At 34.9% G+C, this 18,327-nt stretch overlaps 1 protein-coding gene across 2 annotated transcripts in view; it reads left to right on the forward strand.

The window, feature by feature from the left end:
* SCN3A (sodium voltage-gated channel alpha subunit 3) overlaps positions 1 to 18,327 on the forward strand; it is a 119,075-nt gene that overhangs the window by 37,086 nt on the left and 63,662 nt on the right. The window contains exons 4-11 of one of the 2 annotated variants that reach the window (XM_045575277.1): positions 3,423 to 3,541; positions 5,544 to 5,633; positions 10,345 to 10,473; positions 10,969 to 11,060; positions 12,272 to 12,544; positions 12,739 to 12,802; positions 14,837 to 14,978; positions 15,662 to 15,868. In XM_045575277.1, coding sequence (XP_045431233.1) covers positions 3,423 to 3,541; positions 5,544 to 5,633; positions 10,345 to 10,473; positions 10,969 to 11,060; positions 12,272 to 12,544; positions 12,739 to 12,802; positions 14,837 to 14,978; positions 15,662 to 15,868 — 1,116 coding nt within the window. Of the gene's footprint in view, positions 1 to 3,422; positions 3,542 to 5,329; positions 5,634 to 10,344; positions 10,474 to 10,968; positions 11,061 to 12,271; positions 12,545 to 12,738; positions 12,803 to 14,836; positions 14,979 to 15,661; positions 15,869 to 18,327 lie in introns of those variants that run through there. The other variant, XM_045575276.1, reaches the window with a different exon arrangement.

Raw genomic sequence — 18,327 nt, forward strand, 5'->3', positions numbered from 1 at the left:
AAAAACAAAGATTGTGCTAGTTATGCTTTTGCAGTTATTTCAGTCCATGTGAAAGCAATATATCTCATCGTAAATAAGTGGGTTGGTATTATGATTTCGTATGTTAGGCTTTAAAACTTGGTTAGTGTGAGTCTGCCGCTTGGAGACTGAATTGTTCCCTGTGTGCTAACAAAGTCAGCTTTTATTGCCTCCTGCCTGAGAACCAGGTTTGGACCTTGATTTGTCCATAGTGGCCAGGACCCATCTTGAGAGACTGTTTTCTCATTACTGTTGGCTGCACTGCTTTCCTTCTGAAATATCTATAAAGATGAAGTTTGAGGTGCTATTGAAGAAAAAGTAGTTTATGATATCTAAAGGTGCAAGTAATTTAAGAAGTTAATGGAGAAGTTCTGGTATTTTAAGATACGACAGGAAAATTATGTTAATTATGAAATGATGCAGGTGAAAGGCTTTTTAAATTGGTAAAGCATTATGTAACTGTTTGCTGCCATTAAAGATACATTTACACAGCTAACCTAAACAGATAAGCAACATCACAATGTCTTTTAATGGCATTTAAGTTGACCAAGGAGTAACTTAAGAACAGTGACAGAGATAACAATAATAGCTAACATTTGTTGTGCACATACTCTGTCAGGCACTGTGAGTAGAACTCAGACGTAACTCATTTGATACTAAAAGAGCCAGTGGGGTAGGTCTGACGTTAGTGTCATTTTACCGATGAGAAGTGCAGAGTCGTTAAGTAACTTACCCAAGATCTCACATTATAAGTGGTGAATTCAGGATTTGAACTCAGGCAGTGAGTGAGGCTCCGGGCCTGGAGCTCTTAACCATTAAGCAAACGCTACATGGTATTTATTAATGTAATACAATATTTAAAAATTGGTTGTATAACTTTTTTAAAAAAATTCTCTGATTGATGTGGACCTTCCTACTCATAGATGTAAAGCTTATTCTTGCACCAAGTAGTCAAAATGTTAGCAAAGCTACATAACATGGGTGTTTACTTGGAAAAAAAGAGCAGACAAGGACCAGCTTAACGTACTTCCACTTATAATAATCATTACTCAAGTAGTAATATACTGTTATTATATTTTTCAAGTCACCTCCTTACTTATCATTACTTGAAGACCAGCTTTTGGAACTGACACTATTTACTCCTCCTCTAATTATCTCTCATCTTATCAAGACTTCTCAGCTTTTACATCTCTCAATAACATCAGAGCCACATTTCAAATGTCTTTCTTGTCTCCTGTTCAGGATATTAGTATCTCATTCCTCACTTCTCAGAAAAAAAAGGTTCTTTTGTGTTAGATGTTGTTTTGCAGAAATAAACTGGCCTTTTTTTACACATACTTTTTGTTCTAAAGGCCTGCTCTGTTCTAGAACCTGCAAATTCAATGAAGATACCCTTGGCATGTCTGTTTTAATCCCATTAGTGCCACACAAATTAATCTCACAGGAAGAGTGTAGGAGTCCATGTATAAATGAACAGTTTGCTTTCATTCGCTTTGCATTTGGATTTTTTTTTTTCAAAACAAAATCTCCTAATGTTTCAAGTGGCAATTGCTTTTCAGGGAAGTTGCTTCAAAAAAAGCATAATCAAATGCATCTTGAATTATCTGAGCTTTACATGTTATTGCTGTCATCGACTGCCTAAATGGATCCAGATTGTTTGACTATAACATTAGATGATCTAATCCTGTGAATTCAAGAAAATCTTTTAATGCATTTGTGCTTTAAGGGCAATCTTCCCATGTCCACTGTCCCTTCTGGATAATCTCAATGCTAATAAAGAACAACTTTCTTGCTCTCTTCATAGAATTGTTCACATTTATAGAATGCCATTCAGGAAAAAAAATGGTTGGTTAGGTAATGGTTGGCTCCATGGTCTTAAATATAAAAGGGCTTGTATAGAGAAATGGGGTTCTCTGCCCTTTATATTCACAATGTTTCTGACCACCTATTCAAACAGGGCATGTTGTCAGTGAACATGATTATATAGATATAGACATTGGTTAAAGGGTAAAAACATATTATTAAATAAATTAATATATAGGGGTAAATGGCATATTAAAGGTAAACCCACATTTAATTAAACAAGTATTTATTTACAAATAGCACTACTAAATACTGTGAAAAGTGTGGAGGAAAAAAAGATTGCATACTCTTTATGCTCAGCGGTTTATAACTTCTGACCTAGCCCTCAGTGGAAAGAACCCTACATGTAAATTGCTACTAAACTATAATTACAAGCAACATGCCGAAGTGTGCAAATTAACATACCAAGACTTAACCGGTGAAGAAAACAATTAGGGAGTGATCAGAAGACATCATAGTTTATTTGGGAAGATGTGATGGAAGAGGTGACTTTGATAACTGAGAACATTCTCAGAGAGTAGGGATTTTCAACCCTGGCTGAAGATTAGAATCCTCTGAGGAAATTTTTAAACATACCATGTCTGTGCCCATCCTTCAGAATATTGGTAATTTAAAGTCACCCCAGGATATTCTAATATGAGACAAGAATAAGGACCTTTGATATAGTAGTGAGGCATTGTAGGGGGACCTTACTGTCAAGTCTGTTATGGACCTGAAATGGGAGGAAGTTTGCAGAGATGGCCTCTCAGGGTCCTCTTTCCTCTAAGATCCTGTGACACCCTTTTTCAGAGTCAAAGGGAGAAGCTGACAGGTTGTGAGTGGGATTGACAAGTGGGTTGAATTGGCTGAAGCAGAGTTGCTGTGAAGGAAAAAAAAATGAAAGATAATTCTAGAGAGATATGGTAGGTAATCACTGGTAACGCAGCTTCAATGCTAAATTGATAATTAGAGGCTTCAGATGATAGGCTTTTAGCTATAGAGTTCCCTTCAAAATGACGCACTTCACCCTAATTTTCAATGTAGTTGTTCCTTCCGTTACCAGCAGATCTATAGAATCATCAAAACCAGGTTTTGACATTTTAAAGTAGAACAACTACCATAGGGAAAATAAGGAGTCGTCATAAACATTGGAGGTAAGAGACTTTAGGTAATTAAAATATTTATAAAAGATTATTTTAATAGCAACATGTACAGAATAAACTGAAAAGTTCCCAAAGCTGTGACAGATGGTAAACTTTAAATAGAATTGGAGTCTGCTAAGTTACATTATAACTTGGTAAACATTTTGTGTTGGATATTAATTTGTATCATAAAGTTGGAACCTTAGAGACAGATTAGATAATGTTAAAAATATTTTTATTTGTAGCTGTAAGTTATTTTAGGGGATAGACATTTACCATGATTTTTTTGTTATGCTATACCAACTGGTTTAAACAAACAAGTTTGAACAAAGAATCAGGTTAAAAAGTTGTCATGTGTGTAAGCTCTTCAAATAAGCTGCATGTCTAACCTATTAATTTTTCTCACATTTTCTTTTTCAGACTTTTATAGTATTGAATAAAGGGAAGGCAATTTTCCGATTCAGTGCCACCTCTGCCTTGTATATTTTAACTCCACTAAACCCTGTTAGAAAAATTGCTATTAAGATTTTGGTACATTCATATCCTTTTTATGTGAATTGTCTAAATAATACTTCTAGTGGTTGCTTTTTTATATTGTGCTTTAATCTGTTGTTCTCATTAATTTTCTGCTACTTAAAAAAGTATAAAATGACTATTCTATTTATATATTATATTATAAAATGACTTGTATTATACAATTATTATTGTATTATAGAATGACTATTCTAGAATGACTAGTGGATTATAGAATGTTAACAAAAGTAAAATTGCAATTATGATAGCAAATATATAAGTGAATTACACTGTGCAATAGAAACAACACTTTTTTTTAACCTCAATTAGACCATATATAAGTATTGCTCAAGAAACATAGTATATTCTATATAATAAAGAATTAATATGCAAATTGACTGTCATACTCTTGTACAAGATGGCCTGCAGTTGGGGGCAGTTGGGATGGCAGGGGAGCAGTTAGGCATTGATCAGGCTGGCAGGCAGGCAAGCGGTTGGGAGAGGGATGTCTGACTGCTGGTTTAGACTCAATCCCTGTGGACATTGCCTGAGGTGTCCCAGATTGGAGAGGGTGCAGGCTGGGCTGAGGAACACCCTCCCACCAGTGCACGAATTTCATGCACTGGGCCTCTAGTTGTATTATAACCTATATTACTAAATTGTCAAACTTCTTTTACCTTAATTGGCTCTGTATCTTTACCATCTGGGTCTGGCTGTCCCTTCCTCCTTCCTTTTTTTTTTAAAATATGTTTTTTAATGGATTTTAGAGAGAGAGGAAGGAAGAGGGGTAGAGAAAGAGGAAACATCAATGAGAGAGAAACATCTATTGGCTATCTCCTGTAAGCCCCTTACTAGGGATTGAACATGAAACCTGACATGTGCCCTGACCAGGAACTGAATTATGGAACAACGCTAGTTGAGCTATACTAGGCCGGACTCTTTGTTTCTTCCCTCCCTCCTCCCTCCCTCCCTCCCTCAGGGGATAGAGCTTCTGCCTGAGGAATGAAGAGTCCCAGGTTTGATTCCAGACAAAGGCACATGCTGGGTTGTGGGCGTATAGGAGGCAGCCAATCAATGATTCTCTCTCATCGTTGATGTTTTTATTTCTTTCTCCCTCTCCTTCTTCTCTGAAATTAATTAAAATATATATTTTTAAAAGTATATGTAAAATGACAGAAAAGTGTGGATTTCAATAAGATTTTCAAACAAGTAATGATAAAATAGAAATGTGCTCTTCTGAGGAAGTTTCAAGAATAGGCATTTCATACAGACAGATTCAAAGTAGATTTATATAAAATCAAAGAGACAAAAGACTGGTTATCCTAGAAATAGGGCAAATAGGACTGATAACCCTTTGAGGTACATTTAAATTCTCTCTTCCCATGATATAATACTAAAAGTATATAAATACTTGTAGATAACTAAGTTCCTAAAAAACAAAAGATTCACTTAAAAATAATCATAAGCTTTCTTAGAGTGAAATCTGGACTGAGGTCTTAAGAGAAATTAACACACTAATTCCCAGGAAGCTCTCAAAATAGTGTTTATCTGTTTAGTCACTATAAGACTACTAGAGTACTTCATCTCAGTAGAATTCTCAATCAGTGTAATCCTTGACTGTAGTGGCCTATCCATTCTTAGGGTATTTATATTATATTTATTAATATTTTGTCTGTACTGGATATTTTGAATTATATCTGAACTACAACTTTTACAGTTGTGTTATACTGTAAACTCACTAAATAAGTTTTTTCCTCTTACAGTGTAATTTCACATAACTGATTGGAATGCAGAATTTCCCACTTATCTCAAATAGAAATCTCTTTCTATTAAATTCAGCTTTATGAGGAAATGATATAAAATTTTCAAAACAGTGGATAAGAATATATGACAGGCTTTGAAGTTTCTTATTATTTTTTTCATTGTTTTTAAACTAATAAGCTTAATTTCACAGGTAATTTGCATTTGTGATATTTGTGTGATTTGGATCATGATAATATACTAGCATTTATTCCTTAACTAATCTACTTTATTCAGCATGCTTATCATGTGCACTATTTTGACCAACTGTGTATTTATGACCTTGAGTAACCCTCCAGACTGGACAAAGAATGTAGAGTAAGTAGGAATGACTTCTTGCAATTAGAAATGCACACTCAAATTCTCTAGCAATCTCCTTATGGTTATGGTCTGACTGATGGTTTCCACTTTTTGAATTCAGGCTAAATACTTCTAAGAAAAAAATGATTTCTGTAATATGAAAGAATATAAGGAAAGTTTTGGGAGGAGTTTTTCTTCAATTAGGTATTTTTTCCCAACAAACTATAGGTAGTATCTAAGAAAGATTATAAATTGCATATAATAGCTAGTAAACATAACCAATCATTTCATATGAGTTAATACTCAATCATATTCATGTATTTTAGATAAAATACAATGACCATTTGAAAGATTTGAGGGATAAAATAATTACATTCTAGTCTATTCTGACCTATAGGTGTTTAGCTCTATATTATTATTTTGGGCATTTTGATTATATGTTATACTTAGGAAAAATACATTTAGATAACTAAGTTACTTAGATATTCAGATATATAGTTTACTTTAACATGTGTGCTAAAACATCAGAGATGTGTTTCATAAAAGAAATAAAATGCCTCCACAAAAGTATGCTCAAAAAATAAAAGGGCTTAAGGGGAAAAGATAATAAACGAATGGACACTCGAAATTTATGAAACTGTAATTATTACACTAATGAAAACAATAACAATCCCAATGAAAAAGATACTGGCCCAGTTAACTCTCTGTGGACATCCGTACCTAAAATCACAGCCAGCAACTACTTTGCAGACTCAGACCCTGGGTTCTGTCCTTCCTCCCTTGAGATGGGGCCCTGAGGACATTTGAAAGATATTATCAAAATAAAACATTTGATTCAATATTGTCAGAGGCACAGTAGCTCTTGGGCATGTTAAATAAGACCCTGCTTGCACTAAATATGGCACTTCTGACAATTTTCCACATTAGTATTAAATTCTTCTTTTATTGTTCAGGATGTTCTATTAAGAGTGGGGAAAAGATGCCCCTGACTGTTTCAAAACATCAGTAGGGTAGGGAACATTGTGCATTAAATAACACAATTTCTGCACTAGGTCAACATTATTCCCACATATGAGGTTATAAATCACATATGAGGTTATTCATGATAAAGAAACATGTTTTGTTTTGTTTTTCAGTGAAGCCTAAGGTGTTTAGGTTGTATAAGCTATTTATGTATGGTATAAACCTAAAATTAGTATAATATTTTATTGTTTTTGTTTTAAAAATAATTTCCAATAGGAGATGGGTTATTATAAAAACTGTAGCTTTATTTCCAATTATTTTTATAGATTTAAATGAGATTTATTGTACCATCCTAAGCTATCATTTGCCAGTGGTTTAGCACATTAAAGATATTTTATAGTAGTTTGGGAATGCTCCCAATAAATTATTTTAGTAAGTAGAAAATCCAATTTTTATAGTTGAAACAAGCCATTTAACAACATCCTCAGTTACCAATTATGATCTGGAGATTAACAAATAAACATATATCTATACAACTATCCTGTATGTACTTTTCCCACCAGAAGTTATTGAAGCATTCAAACATGTTTACATGATACCTGAATATTATCACCTGAATATGCAGGCTATTTTTTAAAGTTATTTTTAGAGTTGACTGTATCAATTATGAAAATAAATTATGAAGATATACTTTTTGAATTATATCTTTCATTTGGAAAAGTTTACACAGGTTTCCTGTTCAATTATCTCTAGTAAAAAAAACACACACACACACACACACCAAAAAAACAAAAACAAACAAACAAAAAAAGCAAAATATTAGAGGTTACAGAAAAAACACACAAAAAAAACCTCCAAATCCCAGAATCCAATGAAAAGAGAAGACAACTCAGTTCTGACATGAAAACAGAAGTCATCAGAGCAGAAAGTCCCTGTACAAAGAGGACAAATAGGTAGCATGCACAGATATGGTATGCTGAGGACCCACTGTATAGTGAGGATCATGTTAGAGAAGGCACTTTTATAGACATATTAGAGGCCCTGTGCATGAATTCATGCACCAGTGGGGTCCTTTGCCTGGCCTGCAGGATTAGACTGAAACCAACTCTCCAACATCCCCTGAGGGTCCTGGATTGTGAGAGGGTGCAGGCCAAGCTGAGGAATCCCACTGGTGCATGATTGGGACCAGGGAGGGACACAGGAGGTTGGCCAGCTGGGAAGAAACTGCGGAAGGGCTCCAGGGCATGTCCGGCCCATCTCATTCAGTCCTGATCAGCTGGACCCCAGCAGCAGGCTAACATACTGGTTGCCTGGTGGTCAGTACATGTCATAGCGAGCTATTGAGCAGCCTTAGCATATCATTAGCATAGTGGGATTTGATTGGTTGAATGGATGGCTGGTCAACAAGACACTTAGCATATTAGGCTTTTATTATATAGGATAGACATAGTTAAGTTTGCGGGGGGTGGCCGGGAAGGACCTGGACAGAATTAACAGGATGAGTAAGAGCCTAATGGGCACAGAGCTAAGAAAGATTATTGTTTCCTTGATTCTCACTTACCTGTTCAGTTTAGTTTGGTAATAGGTACTTCTCAACACCTGTTATGTGCAATCTGTTTTCTATGGTAAGCTCTGGGACTCTTCCTTCCATAGCTATCAACACTCACCATATACTCCAAGTATCCCAACAAAATTTTTACTTAACTTTTATTTTTATTGATTTCAGAGAGGAAAGGAGAGGGAGAGAAACATCAATGATGAGAGTGAATCACTGATTGTCTGCCTCCTGAACGCCCAACTCTGGGGATGTGCCCTGACTGGGGATTAAACTGTGACCTCCTGGTTCAAAGGTTGATACTCAACCACTAAGCCATGCCAGATGGGCAAAATTTTTTACTTAAAAATAAATAAATAAATAAAAAGGAATAGAAGTAGGGAATTTAATCTTACTCCTAGTAACTGTAGATTACTCAGAATTGTGTAAGTATAGACCATAAAGCACTGACCATTCGTATGATAAATAGAACATACATGTGAACTGTGTCTTATAGCCTTTTACAAGGCCAGCTTTCTCTCCAAACAGTAATATCGTGATGATTATGTGTAATACATAAATAATCAAACTAAAACACAAGTGAACATAATCTTGACACTAATTACATCTCTTCCTAATAGTCAGCTACTTCATCATGAGTAAAGATAGCAATTAATATATTCCTTTTTAAATCAACTAAATTAGTTAAAAAGGAGGAAAAATTGTAGATGTGGAGATTTCTGCACACATTTTCTTCTGATTTCTTTGTTCCTCATATAAGAAAATTCAAACAGTACAAAATAACACTCCCTTTTTCACATATGAAATTCTAGTAGTCTTGGAAATAAAACAATTTTTAATAAGAGTAAATCAAATATTTGTGGCTTGGGTGAAATAATCTGAGGAATAAACTCAAGTTGCACTTTAAAAAAGAACACAATGTTGACAAGCAAGCATTTCAATTATTTTTGGAAGAAACAGAAATAAATCATATTGTCAACACTCAAAGAAGGAAGAGCTAGAAATGCAGTATGTAAACAGGAAATTGAAAAGTCACCATTTTAGGAGCTAAAATTTGAATTTGAGTATGTTTACTTTATTTGGCCAACTTGCATAGAGATAATAGCTGGTGCAATGTTAGATTCAGGAATTTTATCTCTGAAATTTGGTAATTGTATACACACACTTAAATACTAATGAATTAAAAGGTTTTATATGCTAATATTTCTATAAAACATATATGTGAAGAGAGAGAGAGAAGCAGTTGTATAACTCCATGCCTGACTCTTAAGTATATTTTCTAGATTCAAGATATAAAATAACCCTAAAAATAATTCTAATCATTATGAAATATGAATGAAATATCTATATATATATAAAAGCCCGAGTGACCTTTACAACTGGTTAATCAGACGACTGGTCCACCAATCACTATGATGCGCACTGATCATCACAGGGCAAACGCTCTATACAGGAGCTGCCCCCTTGTAGTCAGTGCGCTCCCACAGCCAACCTCTCATGGCCAGCCAACCTCCTGCAGTCCCTTCTTCTGGCTGTCCAACCAACTTTCTGTGGCCCCTCCCCATGGGGATCTGCCCCAATTGGAACTAGGTTAAAAGGCCCTGAACAGCACTGATTGCTGGCCAGGCTGAGGGACCCAACCCATGCACGATTTCATGCACCTCTAGTTTTATTATAAATATACCAACCCAAGAAATATTACCTCTAGAGCTGTCCAATGAGGGAGGCACCAGCACCTGAGGCCACTGAAACTTGAAATTTGGCTAGTCTTAATGATTAAAATGATTAGGTATATTGGTTTAAATAAAATATAATATAAAAATTAGGCTCACTGGTTCCTTCTTTTTTATTTGGCTACAAGAAAATTGAAGACTACATATATAGCTTGTATTATATTTTAATCAGATAATGTTGCTTGAGTCAAATTTGATTATTCAGAAGATATAGGAAACTTATTCTAAAACTTAAGTACTAAATAAGATCGTATTCTTTAGGGGAAATATTATCTCTTCAGTTCAACCCTTTACTCAAAGATTAACTAAGCTTGATTTTAATTAATTTTGTAAGATTAATTAAACTAGATTTTTTTTTTTTGTAAGTGAAAATAGAAACAAAATTTTTGTCAATTGAAAATCCATGGAAGGAAAATATATTTGAAAACATCTATTTTAAAAGTTCAAACAAAATTGTTAATTTGGATGATTTTCCTAGGTATACATTCACTGGGATCTATACCTTTGAGTCTCTAATAAAAATCTTGGCAAGAGGATTTTGCTTAGAAAATTTTACATTCCTTCGTGATCCATGGAACTGGTTGGATTTTAGTGTCATTGTGATGGCGTGAGTATTTCTGAAAAAACTGATAAACTCAAAGGAATGAAAATAGTTGCAACATAAATCATGTTTTTTTGGCATATTTTAAATATAGAATATGCTTATTAATCAAATCAATTATATGCTCCATATATTTTGAGAACACATATTAGAATACATATTACAAAGTATAATCGGATAAATGAGCTAAAAATTATATTACTTTCATGTCATATAGTCTTCCACTTCATCAAAATGAAGTTATTCATTGACTATAATTTAATACCACCAACTGTACTTCGATTCATTTTGCAAACACATTTGTTTACATTAGTGAAAATTATATTGAAATAAAGCAACACAATTTTATTAATTAGAAGCAGCTTTTACCACATGGCACTTTGAACTCAATAGTAATTCCACTTGTTTAACTCAAGGGACTTAATACGTCAAACCTGGCTTTCATTCTTTATTTAATATAAACTTTGCTAAACTATCAGTAACTTGGATTTTATTCTACAGGTATATAACAGAATTTGTAAACCTAGGCAATGTTTCAGCTCTTCGAACTTTCAGAGTCTTGAGAGCTTTGAAAACAATTTCTGTAATCCCAGGTAAGAAGAAACTGGTGTATGATGGTAGGACCCTTATATTTTTAACTGTTCTTGTGTGTTGCTTTGTTTGTGTGAACTCCCTGTTGCAAATATGTGACAGAGTTTGCCGAAGCCGGTTTGGCTCAGTGGTAGAGCATCGGTCTGCGGACTGAAAGGTCCCAGGTTCGATTCCGGTCAAGGGCATGTACATTGGTTGCGGGCACATCCCCGGTAGGGGGTGTGTAAGAGGCAGCTGGTCGATGTTTCTCTCTCATCGGCGTTTCTAGCTCTCTATCTCTCTCCCTTCCTCCTCTCTGTAAAATATCAATAAAATATATTTAAAAAAAAAAAAAAAATATGTGACAGAGTTTGTGGACCTGGGTGATGTCTCAGCATTGAGAACATTCAGAGTTCTTCAAGCAATTTCACTTATTCCAGGTGAGAGCTGGGTTAAACACTGAGGCTGTCTGAATATACAGTAATAATAGGGAAGTTGAAATCACACTTATAGCATTAGCTATCTTATTATTCTTGTTACCTCTGAGAATGCTAACTTATTTTTCAATGCATCCCAGTTCCTAAATCACATACTTATTTATGAAGTCGGACTTTGAGTTTAATAGGGAATTGTATGAGCTGTCTATGAAAATACTAGTTTTGCTCTCTTTATTTTTTTTCATTGCATTTATAATGTAAAATTTTCTCTTTTACAGTCTTAAAATAGCTTTGCTACCATGGCTTTTCTAACTGATTTGTATTTTATAATTCACTGCAGATCTATTTCAATAAGGGATATTTTTTAAGAGAAAATATTATAAAACAGCATGCATTTGGCTGTTTTTATCATTTTAAAATTCTTTTCTTCTCTAAATCATTGCTACATGGAAGCTAGTATAAAGAATGGCTTGGAGGGAAATAGCCTCATGAAACACAAAAGGAGAAATGAAAAATAACTGAACCTGTGTTTTTTTTTCATGTTTGTAGCAGCATGTAAAGACACACACACACACACACACACACACACACACAAACAAACAACTTCCTGCCTAGATATTTACACTTTCATTTTTAACCTCCAGAAAGCATATTGTTCACAAGTGAAATCTGCTCATCATCCATTTCTCAAGCCGTCTGGCTGTCCACAAAGCTGGGACTGAGAATGTATGTGACTACTAAGGGGACATGGGGGTATGGCCCTCCTCCTCAGTTGACCTAGCATTCTCTCTTCTCAGGTTTAAAGACCATCGTGGGGGCCCTGATCCAGTCTGTGAAGAAGCTCTCTGACGTCATGATCCTGACCGTGTTCTGTCTGAGTGTGTTTGCGCTGATTGGTCTGCAGCTGTTCATGGGCAACCTGCGGAATAAATGCTTGCAATGGCCCCCAAGCGATTCTGCTTTTGAAAACAACACCACTTCCTTCTTTAATGGCACAATGGACTCAAACGGGACATTTGTTAATGTAACAATGAGCACATTTGACTGGAAGGAATACATTGAAGATGACAGTAAGGATTTGCTAACTTTAGCTCTTGCTGAACGAATTTTCAATAAATAGTTGAGGCTGTGGGTGTGAAGCTATCTTTGTAAAAATATATTTTATTGGTGTCCATTTTGGAAATAACTGAGGTAGTCAAACTCATTTTTCTCAATGTCAATAGGACTGATATAAAATAAACTAGTTTATTTTTTATATTAACAGGTCACTTTTATGTTTTGGATGGACACAAAGACCCTTTACTCTGTGGGAATGGCTCAGATGCAGGGTAAGGAATGATTTTTTTTTAAAGATATAGAGCACTTTAGAAAAAAGCAGGTAAGAAAAAACATATGAGGATAGCATCACATGTATACAGTAAAGAGTGGTGCTGCCTACCTCGGAACTACCTTCTCCGTCTTACTGGATTGTTATCAGTTCTAAACTCATATTAACACCATCCCTTTGGGTGAAGATCTCTGCAAAGTTTCACAATTAAGATGCTCTTATATTATTGCTCCGAAGTGCGAATGTCCATACCCTGTCCTTTCTGTAAATGCTTAAGAGCCACTTAGGAAATACAGGGAAGGAAACACAAGATCGGAGACTGTGTGAATATGTGCAGTTGCGATAAGTTTTGATGTGGCTGGAACGGATCCAGAATATAAGATGGTCTTCAGGGTGCAAACCCAGCTGGGGAACAGCTTTGAGAGACTTCATAATCTTGAAATAACTTTAAACCCTGTGTGTAATGAAGCCCAGAGGCAGATGAATGTCAAGGGCATATTCAAGTCTGAGTTTGTATGTTAACAGTTCTTTCTGGTCACATTCTACAGTAACAGATGCTGCAATATCTTAGCCATCCTGCTAGTCTCTCATATTTGACACATTTTTTAAAGAATATTATAAATTAATTTTAAATCAGGAGAGTACATTTTTTAGAATCCAAGGGATAGCAATAGTAAGTGACTCTTAGAGCATAGAACTTACAGAACCTATTTTGAGTCATCCTAGGAAACAAAAAACTGTTTTAGCCATAAAAGTTTAAGTGAGCTATTGAAAACATATACCAATCTTAGAGATGGAGCTTAGGTGAGATTTTTTTTTCCCTGATAGTTTTTCCAACCTTTGTGGTTAGAGTGTAGTAAATAAGAGCATAACTTCTACAGTTCATATATGCCTAGGTTCAAGTTCTAACTCCTCCATTTATAAACTTTTTGACCTTGGAAAAGTGTCCCAAGCTCTTTGTAGCTGAGTTTACTTATTTCTAAAATGGGGAGAGTAATATCACCTCTCTCTTATGGTTGTTATGGTGATTAATTACTAGCACCTGGTCCATCATCAGTGTGTATTGCATGTTACCTATTATTTTTTATTATTATTGTTAATGTAAAAGACTAGATAAGATTTGGGGTAAGGTTGGTTAATGCCTACTTTATTCTTATTAAGTAATAACAATCACTTCCTTTTATTGAGAACATACTATGGATTAGTTCATTTATTTGCTAAAATTGATAACTGCTCTATTGTTAAATGCCAAATAAAATTCTTAATGAAGTATGGACTTTGGTTAATAATAATGTATCAATATTTATTGAAATGTACCATAAGATGTTAATAATATGGAAAAACTGGGCATGGGACATATGGGAAGTCTCTGTACACTGCAAATTTTCTACAAATCTAAAATTGTTCTAAAATATAAATATTATCTTAGAAAATTCTACCAAAGTGGTTGACAAATAAGCTCATTAAGTTGAGCTTAATTAACCTTTGGTTGTTTTCTGACTTTTTATTGTTTTATTATTTATTTATTTAAAAATATTTTTATTTCTTTCAGAGAGGAAGTGAGAGGGAGAGAAAGATAAAAACATTAATGATGACAGAGAAGCATTGATCAGCTGCCTCCTGCATACCGCCTACTGGAGATTGAGCCCACAAATGGAGCATGTTCCTGACCTGGAAATGAACCATGATCTCTTGGTTTATAGGTCAATGCTCAACCACTGAGCCACGCCAGCCAGGTTTATTTTTAACTAGTGACCCTTGCTAGTTTGTAAAAAGCAGGATATTGATGGTGCCAGAGACAAAAGTGTTTGATTGCTGCCCCTCTGCCAATCTAACTGTCTATAAATCTGACTTTTTGAACCTAAATTTTCTCTTGGTTTCCCTAATAAATTTCATCCGAAAAGAGTTTCACTGTGAGCAATTACCTGAAATGTTCTAAAAACGAAAGGCAAAAAAAATCAATCACAGAGAGCAATGTTGGTTGAAACAGCAGTAATTGCTACACTGACCTTGGCTCCATCTCTCTCCCTTACAGCCAGTGCCCAGAGGGATACATCTGTGTGAAGGCTGGTCGAAATCCCAACTATGGCTACACAAGCTTTGACACTTTTAGCTGGGCTTTCTTGTCCCTGTTTCGACTGATGACTCAAGACTACTGGGAAAACCTTTACCAATTGGTAAGTGTTTTGGTCCATTTGGGCTGCCATAACAAAATACCACACCTGGGTAGCTTACAAATAGTTCAAATTTATTACTTATAATTCTAGGGTCTAGGAAGTGCAAAACCAAGACACCAACATGGTCTTATCTTGGCCAGAGCCTACTTTCTGGTTCAGAAGTGGCACCTTAGCACTGTGTCATCACCTGGTGTAAGGAGCGCAGGATCTCTCTGGAAGCCCTTTTTATAAGGCATTAATTTCATTAATGAGGATCCTACCTCATGATCTAAGCACCTCCCAAATGTCCTACCTTCTAATGCCATCACATTGGGCATTACGATTTCAACATATGAATTCTGGGGACATATAGGCCATCACAATGATGTCAAATTAACATGCCTAGAACTTAATTCTAGGAACATACATGAAATGACAAATACGGATACTTGTTTGTAACACTCTAGAATACAGAGGAAGGTACTATTTAAAATCAGGGTGTTGGGGACCCCAATTGTTCATTCAGTTAGTACCTATATACTGAGAGTTTCTTGTATAACAGGCATTGAGGGTGCCTTTCAATCTTGGTTAAAATACATTGGATGCTAAAAAGCATTCACCTTCTGGTTACCTAATTATGGTAATTATGTATTTATTAAAGTATATGAAATACTCATGAAATGATTCCTTTTCCCCCCTCCTAGACACTACGTGCTGCTGGAAAAACATACATGATATTTTTCGTCCTGGTGATTTTTTTGGGCTCCTTTTACTTGGTGAATTTGATCCTGGCTGTGGTGGCCATGGCCTATGAGGAGCAGAATCAGGCCACCATGGAAGAGGCAGAGCAGAAAGAGGCGGAATTTCAGCAGATGCTCGAACAGCTTAAAAAGCAGCAAGAAGAGGCTCAGGTACTGAGGAATAAACAAAGCTTTATTATTATTATTATTAAAATTTTATGTAGGATTATGTCTGTCAAATTGGGACTGGATTTTCATTTGGTATACAGGCATTCATTCTTATTCGGAAAGAAATATAAAATTGTTACTGAAGTTGGGAGTCAAAGAAACTTTTTAGATATTAAATACAAGAAAATTAGCTGGTGGTAGAAAATACATTTGGGATGAGGTTAACTACGAGGTGTACCAGTTAATAATACGGATTTGTTTCAATAGATGGAGTTACATACATGTTGATATATATATATGTGACTTGATATGTATGCTATTTTGTCGTATTGACAGCAAGTTTCAAAACTTCATGTCAAATTTTCTGAAGGTGTTAACATCATAGATATTTTTAACTCAAAAATTGTCAAACTCAAAAAGACTTGCAGAAAGATTAAACATTGCTTAGCAAACAATTTCTGATCATTTACTAGCAATGGGAAAGATTTTCAAGGAAGGAAAATGGGTGTCACATCAACTGAATAAAAGACAAATGGAAAACTGAAAAGTCATCAGTACAATGTGGCTTCAATGGCATGAGAGAAAGTCTTTTTTGCATAGAATTGTGACTGGTGATGAAAAGTGGATTTATTTTGAGAATCCCAAACACACAAAATCATGGTTGATCCAGGTCAACATCAACATTGACTGCAAGGTCAAATCACTTTGGAAATAAGACAATGCTCTGCGTTTGGTGGAATTAGGAAAATGTTGTGTATTATGAGCTTATAAAACCAGGTGAAACAGTTAATACTAATTGTTTCTGACAACAAATAGTCAATGTGAACCATGCTTTGATCCTGAAATGACCAGAATGTGCCAGAAGACAAAGTAATTTTGCTTCATGATAACGCACCATCACACACTTTAAAACCAGTTAAAGACACGTTAAAAGATCTTACCTGGGAAGTATTAACCCACAGGCTATATTCACCAGACTTTGCTCCTTCAGATTACCACTTGTTCTAATCATTGGCACACACATGCACTTTCTGAGTAGCACTTCAAAATGTACTAAGTGAAAAATTGGGTCTCTGAATGGTTTGCCTCAAAACACAAAAAGTTATATTGGGATGATATCCACAAATTACCTGAAAGATGGGGAAATGTGTAGCTAGCAATGGACATTACTTTGAATAAAGCACTTTTGATGTTCCTCTTGAATTATCATGTGTTGTTTTTTGTTTTGTATTTTTTAATTACAAAATCTGTCATTATTAACTGGTACACCTAGTATATACAATTGTCTCAAGAAAGCTTAGAGGAAATCTGACTTTCAGTTTAATGTGAAAAAAAGACATCACTGGTATTTCCAACCATTGTATTTTACTACTTATACTATTTGAGGTTTAATCTGAAGTTAAATAGTCTAAAATGTTAAGAAGAAAACTTTAGGTATACCTACTCCTAACCATTCTTTTGGGTTTCTGTAGCACAAAAAGTGTTTCCTGCAGCTCCTCTAAGGACATCAGGAAGGCACCTTCTATTAGATTCTAACTTTAAATTCTCATTAATATTATGGCGTATTTGGGCAAGGGGCCTGTTGAATGGGCACTTATGTCTTGAGGAGAAGAGAAAGGATAATAGTGTCTTATTAAAAGGAAAATATAAGTTGAAAGTGAGATCTAATTCATGTCAGAGTTACATTGTCTCAAATACATCTGCCAATATTGGGGATGGTAAGGCTTATTAAGCATTATATTAAGTATCTCATTGCTGTTTTGTTTTGCATTTTCTTAATGACTAATGATGTTGAGTGTCTTTTCATGTTCTTGCTTTCTATATGTATAGCTTCTATTGAGAAATGTTCAGATCTTTTGCCATTATATTAGCTGAGTGGTTTGTTTTCTTATTAAGTTTTGAGTATTTTTTATATATTCTAGGAATAAGTCAGTCCTTTATAACATGTATGCTGTGCAAATATTTTTTTCCACACTGTAACTTGTCTTTTCTTCCTCCTAATAGTGTTTTTAAAAATGAAAGATTTTAATTTTTATAAATTAGTTTATCAATTTTTTTTATTTGATTGTGCTTTTGGTGTTGTATCTATTTTATTTATTTATTTATTTATTTATTTATTTATTATTTTATTGCCAAACCAGCATTATGAAGATTTTCTCCTATTTTTTTTCTTTTACAAGTTTTATAGTTTTGTGTTTTATATTTAAGTCAATGTGATTTTTTTGTATAAAATGTGTTTTATGGGTTGATATTGTTTTATATATAGACTAAAGGCCTGGTGCATGGATTCCTGCACCGGTGGGGTACCTCAGCCTGGCCTGCACCCTTTCACAATTCAGGACCCCTCAGGGGATATCAAACTGCAGGTTTCAGTCCCATCCCCACAGGCCAGGGATCAAAACTGGCAGTCCGACATCCCCCAAGGGATGTCGATAGTAGTGAGCAAGGTGGCAGGCAGCCAG

The sequence above is a fragment of the Pipistrellus kuhlii genome, unplaced genomic scaffold (genome assembly GCF_014108245.1).
Source record: "Pipistrellus kuhlii isolate mPipKuh1 unplaced genomic scaffold, mPipKuh1.p scaffold_m20_p_7, whole genome shotgun sequence".
Taxonomy (NCBI): Eukaryota; Metazoa; Chordata; class Mammalia; order Chiroptera; family Vespertilionidae; genus Pipistrellus; species Pipistrellus kuhlii.